General features: G+C 54.7%; 1 protein-coding gene across 3 annotated transcripts in view; it reads left to right on the top strand.

The window, feature by feature from the left end:
* The window catches only part of Igf2 (insulin like growth factor 2), a 10368-nt gene extending 2593 nt beyond the window's left edge, over positions 1 to 7775 (top strand). The window contains exons 1-4 of one of the 3 annotated variants that reach the window (XM_031388951.1): positions 1 to 271; positions 2796 to 2958; positions 4094 to 4242; positions 4487 to 7775. In XM_031388951.1, the coding sequence (XP_031244811.1) occupies positions 245 to 271; positions 2796 to 2958; positions 4094 to 4242; positions 4487 to 4723 (576 nt within the window). In that variant the 5' untranslated portion in view covers positions 1 to 244 and the 3' untranslated portion in view covers positions 4724 to 7775. Of the gene's footprint in view, positions 272 to 1132; positions 1242 to 2795; positions 2959 to 4093; positions 4243 to 4486 lie in introns of those variants that run through there. The other 2 variants (XM_031388952.1, XM_031388953.1) reach the window with 2 other exon arrangements.
* The last annotated feature ends 788 nt before the right edge of the window (positions 7776 to 8563 follow it).

The raw sequence follows: 8563 nt of genomic DNA, 5'->3' as shown, positions 1-8563 counted from the left end.
CAACAGCTGACCTCATTTCCCGATACCTTTTCCCCCCCGAAAGTACAATATCTGGCCCGCCCCAGCCCTAAGATACCCTAAAGAAGCAGAAGAGACGCCCCCCTCCCCACCAAAAAAAGCCATCTCCCCGTTCTGTCCCGTCGCATATTCGGCCTCTGCGACTCGGGCAGAGCGGCGCTGGCAGAGGAGTGCCCGGCAGAAGGGCCTTCGCCCGCTGTTCGGTTTGCATACCCGCAGCAGGGAGATGGGCGGCAGCGTCGCTGGCTTCCAGGTAAGGGCTCTCTGGGGCCCTGGGGGTGGGGGGTGCGCAGGGCCGACTTGGGCATGGCGGGACTGGTGCGGTGGGTGAGGGGCTGGGGGCTCGTTCCCTAAGCAAACTCTTGTTCCCCCTTGCGCCATGGAGTGGGGGAAGGGGCGGGGGTATGGGGACTGTTGGGGAGGGGGTGCGTAAGTTGAACTCACAGGAGACTTCCTGGTGCTTTGCTGTGTGTTGGGGAAGGGGGGAATGAGCTGCTTAAAACGTTCGATTCGTGCTGTGCAGGCCCTGTACACCCCCCCCCCGGGTGCTGGGTGATGAGGAGGGGGGCAGAGTCTCCAAAGCCCACCCTGGTATGTTGACTTTGCGCCAATGAGACAGGAAGGAAAACTGGGTGGGCGGGGCCAGGAGCCCCCCAAAATTGGCAAAAGAGTCAAGCCAGACCCCACAGTTAGCTGTTCCCCCTACCCACACAGCCCCCAACTCTGTCCCCAACATTCCCAACCTGGAATGTTGGGGGGGGGGAGAGGGGTCGGTTTCAGAAGGGCAGAAATGTTACAGTTCAAGGAGGAATAACTGCCCCTGCCTTTTACTGGGTGGAACTTTCCATAGGAGGATGTGGGAAGGAGCCCCCTCCCTCCCCCACTGGTCTGTGCAGAAAGGGCTGGGGGCGCACGATGAGGCCCCCCCTCCCACTGGTGGTGCTTTGCTAAGGAATGGTCCAAGGCTAGCTCTTGGGGGTGCAGGAGAAAAGGGACTGGCTGGAAGGAGGGAGGGGGCGGGTGCAAAGGGGGCGGGGGGAGTGGTCAGCAGGGAGGGGGTGGGGGGAGGGTGGAGCCGGGACTGGGAGGAGCCGACTCAGACATAAAAAGCGGAGGCACTGACCAGTTCGCAAACTGGACATTAGCTTCTCCTGTGAGAACCTTCCAGCCTTTTCCTGTCTTCATCCTCTTCCAGCCCCAGCGGCCTCCTTACCCAACTTCAGGTAACCAGGGCCGTGGAGCCAGAACCCTGCTGCCATCCCTGCTCCGGCCTGCCCAGTGGGGTGGTCAGGGCACCGGGTAGCCTGGGGCCTCTGCCCTCGCAGCCGGGCCTGCTACCTCACCCAAGCCTTCGTCCTCCCTCGGCCTCTGTCCTATGCTCCCACTAGATCCAAGCTTCCTCACCTGCCCGTCCTCTACTTTTCCTTCCCCTCTGCCTCCACTCCAACAAATTCGGGCCTTCCCTGGGCCCTCACCTATCCCTTACCTCTTGGTCAGTCTCCTGCTTGCATCTCCTGAACACCTGGGCTGGACCAGCCAGTGTGATCTGGCTTTGGGAAGGGACTTCGAGGTCAGCTCCGTCTACCTGCCTCCCCCTACCCCCCTTCCAGGACTAACTGCTGTAGCTATACTATAGCCTGCTGATCGCAAGTGGTTGGTGGCACAGAGGGCAGTGGGAGGGTCAGTCTGGGTCTTGAGCAGGTGGGCAAAGATGACTTTTAGTTACCCCAAGGAAGCTCAAACTTGTTTCTTGATTATTCCGCACTAGTCTCTCACATGTTTCTTTGCAGCAAGAAATCCCCTTGGCCTATGGAACAGAGGCTAGGGCTTCGACCTGGAGGGCTCTACTTAACGAAGGGTCAAGGGTGGCTTACTGTGGGTCATCGTGGCCTCCCAGCACTAAAAAAGCTAGCTAACCATTGTCCCTGCCTTTAGCCACACTGCCTGTGGAGGGGGTGTGTCCCTCTAAAATGGGGTGTTCAGCCTCCTAGGGATCCAAACTACTGCCCTGGGTAAATTTAGCTCTTATCAGAAAGATGATCCTATGGGCCATAAAGGAACCCTCTAGGACCCCTGACCATGGATGGTAAGGGTTGAGGTCTGGTATGGGATGTTAGGCTCTTTTTCAAGCTCCGAGGTGCCCAGGAAAGTCTATACTTGGAGGACTGGGTGACCCTGGAGAGCAAGGCTTTCAAGAGTGCTGGCAGTCCCATTGGGCTAACCATTGGATTCTGACCTGGGCCCTGCTCACCATGGCCTGGGAGGTGGGGTGGATGGGTGGGGCTGGCTCTGCTGTTTAGGGAGGGGTGGCCAGCTGGGGGGCAGGGAGGTTGGCAACTGGTCCCTTTGGATGCACATGCTCCACGGTGGGTGGGGTGGAGCTATCTGCCATCTTGGCCAGTGCTTGCAGGCCAGAGTAGGAGTGGCAATGGTGATGTGCCCTTGGGCTGGCCCCACCCCCATGATGTCATAGCATGGAAACCAGGTCCAGTGTCCAGTGCTGTGGGTGTGGTTAGGCTGCAATTGCACCCATGGATGGGTGGTCTGCGAGGTTTTCTTACAGTTCAAAGCCCCACGGGGTGCCTTCCTGGGGTCTGTTGACAGTTCCTCTGTTTTCACAGGTTAAATAAATAATGAGACACCCGTCCTTCAAATTCCAATTACATTTTTAATTAAGAGATGATAGGTGTCTTTGGTGGGGTGGGGAGAAGCCAGCCTCTTGGGATTAGGGGTGTGGCTTGGGGCCTCTAGCTCAAAGCCTGCATTTCTTTTTCCAGGTACCAATGGGGATCCCAGTGGGGAAGTCGATGTTGGTGCTTCTCATCTCTTTGGCCTTCGCCTTGTGCTGCATCGCTGCTAACCACCCCAAGGAGACTCTGTGCGGAGGGGAGCTTGTTGACACGCTTCAGTTTGTCTGTTCGGACCGCGGCTTCTACTTCAGTAAGTAACTCCAGAGAGATGGGTGAGGGGGGAGCAAGCCTCCTGGGGTGGGGTGACAGTGCACTGGTCTGGCCTTGCGCTTAAGCTACCCCTCCCCCCCCAGGCAAGGCCATAATCTCACACCCACAAATCTGATAGTTTTTAAAGTTAATAAAAGCAAAACAAATGTGGTCGTCAGGTCTCAGCCAGGGTGAGAGTGCACATGTAATTTGGGGGTACAAGGGGAGAGCTGGACCTTGGCCATCCAACTTCAGGGGTTCCCAGACCTACAACACGGGGTGCTTACCTGCTTTCAATGTTCATGCTTCTATTGATTTCTCAGTTAGGGGAGGGGCTCACAGAAGGCAGTGATGGGGACACATGGGTGGGGCAGGGCACCAGAATGGATGACTGTCCTTGCTGGCATGGGCCACTCTATCTTCCTCGCCTGGTCCTGGACACGCAGCCTCCTCTTCTTCACTTCTGCCTACCTGCCTGTGAACTGCTCTGAGTGCTCAAACCTCTGGAAACTCCTCCTGCTCCTGGGTACTGCAGGACCAGTCCTTGGTCGGGAGCCACTCCTGCGCGGAGGGGCTTCACAGATAGGAGGGCCCCAAGCCCAACCTCGGACCGTGGGGGAGAGGGGGAAGACGGGAGAAGAGAAGGGAGTGGTTTTTGGGTGCCTCACTCCTCCCCTCCCGTCTTGTTCTCTCCTGCCCTATCTGCCCTTCCTGTCACAGTTCAGCGGTGGGGGTTGGGGGTGGGCCCCAAGTCCAGGGACCACACCTGTGTCCACCATGGCCCCCTCGAGGGGCTCACCCCCTCCTCCTCCCTGTTTTCCAAATCACTCCAGTGTGGCCTCTGGTCTCCATGGAGTCTATGGGACAGAGGGTCTGTGCTGTGTTAGTTATCAGGCAGGAGGCACCAGATGCCAGGGGCTGGTCCTGCAGCATGCACCTTTATTTTTCCTTTCTGGGCATCTTGGCCTGTCTGGCTCACACTTCTACCACATCCCTGCAGGGTGACCTAGTAGAAGGGCAGGGGTAGTTCCCTCTCTCTTCAGCCTTCCCTGGGGTGTGGGGTTGAGGAGGCCACCCCAGTGGGTGCTGACCCTAGTGGACACTAACTGAAGTTGTCTGTCCTGTGGAACTTCCAGGCAGGCCTTCAAGCCGTGCCAACCGTCGCAGCCGTGGCATCGTGGAAGAGTGCTGCTTCCGCAGCTGCGACCTGGCCCTCCTGGAGACATACTGTGCCACCCCCGCCAAGTCCGAGAGGGACGTGTCTACCTCTCAGGCCGTACTTCCGGTAGGTAGCGGGGTGGGGTCGAAGGAGTTGTGGGGTGAGGCAAAGAGACCACTTGCTTCTTGATTTGGGGTATCACAAAGGCCCCCCACATTTTACTGTTGGCCTCTGCCCATTAACATAGATATTTCTGGGAGGTTGCCATGAGCTGAGGTGACTCTAGTGGGGGTGGGAGTATGTGACACCTGGAAGGGAGCTCAGGTTAACATGATACCCTGAAACCTGCTGACTAGCACCTCCTCTCCAGGACAACTTCCCCAGATACCCCGTGGGCAAGTTCTTCCAATATGACACCTGGAGACAGTCCGCGGGACGCCTGCGCAGAGGCCTGCCTGCCCTCCTGCGTGCCCGCCGGGGTCGCATGCTTGCCAAAGAGCTAGAAGCGTTCAGAGAGGCCAAACGTCATCGTCCCCTGATCGTGTTACCACCTAAAGACCACGCCCACGGGGGAGCCTCTTCGGAGATGTCCAGCAACCATCAGTGAACCAAATTATGTGGTAATTCTGCAATGTAGGACCATCAATCTGTGACCTCCTCTTGAGCAGGGACAGTTCCATCACGTCCCACACTAAGATCTCTCTGCTCCACTTCCCTCCCCAGGTTTCTCCCTACCCACCCCCATGCCCCGCCTCCCCACATCAGGCTGATCCCCTTGCCCCACACCATCAGGCAAGGAGATCTCAGCAACTCTAAAAAAAAAATTTAATTGGCTCTAAACAACCCAATTGGCACCCCACCTCAAATTATATTTGCACATTAAAAAAAAAAACTTAAAAAAATACAGTCCCTTTAAAACAAATTGGCTTTTAAGGAATTCCATAACTGATAATTTAAAAATTAAATAACTAAAGAAATTAATTGGCTAAAAACATACTAAAAATTAATTGGCTTAAAAACAATTGGCAAAACCAAATAATTCGGCGCCCCCTCCCCTTCATCTTCTTCCCATTTGGATCTTTAGTCAAATTGGCTTAGACTTGGATCTCAGAACCCAAGAAGAAAGGAAGGGGACCCAAAATTTTGCAGGTGGCATGTCATTACTTCAGTGCCCTCTCCTTGTCCCAGGCGCTTTTAGTGTAAAGCTGGCTGTGAACAACAATAGCCGCCCAAACTCTTTCTTCACTGGTCATTCCATCACAAATGTCCCCCATGTCACCAAGGGGCTGGGTGAAGGAACCCAAGGAGAGGAACAGATCATGAAAACTAGCTTAATTGGCACAAGCCCCCAGTCTCAAAATCTCTTTTCTCTACCTACCCTAAAAAGCACACATTTACACTCACACACAGACATGCATAAACAGACACATAACACATATGCACACACACACACACACACACACACACACACACAGAGGCATGCACACTCACACAATTGGATGAGAACATTGAAATGGCTGAACAGCTTTGATTCGAACTACATTGCCCAAAACCAAGGCCCATCCCAAATTCTCTGAGCAGTTTGCATGGTTTGAGCTCCCCTCCCAATCCATCTAGTTTCTGCTGTTTGCCAGCCCTGTGTCAACCAGGTTGTTAGTTCTGTCTTTCTTAGGGACGTGTTCTAGCAAGGCTCACTTCCATCTGGGCACCTGTCCACATGGCCCCCTACAGCATGAGCCCCGTGCTCCCCAGCGCCCCTGTTAGGACCAATGCCTAGCCAGTGTAGAATAAGTTTGGCCAGATAAGGAGATGGCACTGCCAAGTGATACATGCTGCCTGAGTAACCTGACCCCTAGGTGTGCTCCTGGGAGGAAAGATCTGGGGGACAACCCCTACCCGGAGCACACCTATGGGCCATCCCTTTCAGTCTCCTGGGGAGCCCTCACTTTTTAAGGGCTCCCCAGGAGACTCACACTGATGTGGGGAGTGTGGGAAGTCTGGCGGTTGGAGGGGTGGGTGGGGGGCAGTGGGGGCTGGGTGGGGGAAACTATGGGTAGGAAGTGGTCCCAGAGAGGTTTTAGGTGGAAGAATCAGGAGGAGGCACAGGTCAACTTGCAGAATTACTGAAGAATCAGGACCCCAAATTTTATGTCAATTGTTCTATTCCCCTCTTTTATGTCTGGGGCTGGTTTTTTCCTTTTTTTGTTTTGTTTTTTTTTTTTTATCCCTCCTTAGCTTTTTATGCGCTCATAATCAAATGTACCCATTCCCTACATAACGGGAGCAGTGATCAAGTAATGAATGCATAGAGCCCTCAACACCGGCTAGAGCCATCAACACCGGCTACCACCATGTCCTGCTCTTCACAACCTTTTTTTTTTTTTTTATCTCTCTCTATCGCTTGGCCTGAGTTGGGAGTGGAGTCTCTGTGGGGTGCTGGCCACGCACCCACAGAGAAATAAAAGGAATTGAGAAGGCCGCTACCTGGCCTGACTTCTGGGGACAGTGGCTGGTCCCCCAGAAGTTCTTAGGAGTGGAGGGGGCGTGGGGCAGTGTCCCCTCAGGTGTTAGGAAGGTGCTCGGAGGCCACAAAAGATGGGGCCCCCAGCTGGCCACTGCCAGCTGGGGGGGAAGGGGATAGGGATGTGAGAGTAGAGAGGTTCCATCAGGCGGGAGCAAGTGGCTGCCTTCTGAGTACTTGGGGGAGGTCCTTCCCCGCCCCTCAGTGTCATCTTGCCCTCTCCTCAGCACCCCACCTTGCCTACAGGAGGTCTGGAGCTCTACAGACCTCCTTGGGGCAAGGTGGGGTGAGGCCTGGAGTTGGGGAAGCTAGGAGGCTTAAAGCCTGCAGAGCCAGGAGAACTGTATACAGGGGTTGTCTGGGCCCTGGGGCCCGAGGGTCTGGCGAGCCGTAGCAGCCACTCCACGGTGCCTAGGACTGCGGCGGGGAACAGGGCGGCTGGAGGTTTACCTCACCCCCACCTTCTGCTTCCAGTGCAGCCCCCCTGCCCAACAGTCCAACTAGCAATCTAGAGGCCTGAGGCGTCTGGGCCCAGGTGACAGGACTGGCACCACCCTGGGGGCGGTGTGTGTCAGTCAGGTATGGCACAGAGGGTTCCTCAGCAAGTGCCTAAAGAATGGGCCATTTGGAACATTGGACAGAAACTCAAAGAGTAAATTGTTGTAATTGGAGACTATGAATTGGCCTGGTATCCAAAATATCTCGAGGCACCCTAAATTACCTGCCCATTTGGCTGGACACCCACCCAGTGTTAATATGCCTCGTGGGATGGGTGCTTTCAGGGGCATTTGCTGACCACCCTCTGTGTCCCCAGATTTGCAGTTCTCCCCATCATAGGTCACCCTAATGCAGGCACCTCCCTGGCCTCCTATGCCTAGTGTGGCCCTCCATCTTGTCTCTTCCCTACTGTCTTCGGTGGGATCCCCTCTTGGGTCCCTCCCTTTGTCATCATGTGAAGACTTCCCACGTGTCGAACGCCAAATGCCACCTGTGCCACTGTCCATGTCATCCAGCAGTGGCCCCGGGTGTTTGCCCCAATTCAGTCCTTCTAACATGCATTTTCTGGCAAAATCCAAAGCTTGGGTTTTGTTTTTAACCTGTTAACGCTCGCAAACCTAATAAAGCATTTAAAATACTATTTATTGAGTTCTTTGCTCATTTATTTGGGGGAGGAGGCAAAGGGAGGGAAGGTTGGGTAGGAGAGAGGGAAGGTTGGGTGGGAGGAAGGGAAGGAGTAAAGGGTACCTGATGCCTGGGGAGACTGGGGGACAGCAGATGAAGAGGAAAAGCCCTTGAAGTATGAGAAGAAGTGGGGCTCAATAAGGCACTCTCTGAGAAACCCAGAGGGTAGAGGACATTTGCTCTAAGTCCTTGAAGATGGATGCTGTGGGGCTAAAGAGGTCCCGTGATGTTTTCGAATGAGCCATGAACCATGAATACCTACCCCAGGAAACATTGCCCTTAGCCTTGGGGGTGGGGAGCAGGATGGGTGAGGAATCGTGGTTGGTGATGGACACGGGGACTCAGTGAAAACACTAAGATGGTTTCCCTGCACATGCAGTCACTCCTATTGTTCCCTCTATAAAGGCTATGCTGGAACCTGTCCCCAGTAGTCACTAGATCCACCTGCCCAATGGTAGTGGTCTTTGGGATCCCTGACCCTGGGAGTAAAGTGAGGCTGACCCCTAGATGCTTGAAACCTGGCCTAGGTATCTTCTTTCTGCAACTTTACTAGTCCTTAGTCCCCCACTTTTCCATAGTGCACAAAGGCATGTGCCCTTCCCCCATGTGGGAGGAGCCCAGGCTGGGGCAGCTGTTGAGGCCCTGTGCCTGGGACCCTGCTTCTTTTCCCCAGTTATGGCTACACACTGACATTTTTTTTATTGTGTTTATATATATATATATGGAGGGAGAGAGAGGAGAGAG

Source organism: Mastomys coucha, unplaced genomic scaffold (genome assembly GCF_008632895.1).
Source record: "Mastomys coucha isolate ucsf_1 unplaced genomic scaffold, UCSF_Mcou_1 pScaffold21, whole genome shotgun sequence".
NCBI lineage: Eukaryota > Metazoa > Chordata > Mammalia > Rodentia > Muridae > Mastomys > Mastomys coucha.
The sequence above is the reverse complement of the archived record's forward strand: the minus strand, read 5'-3'. Positions and strand labels throughout refer to the sequence as shown.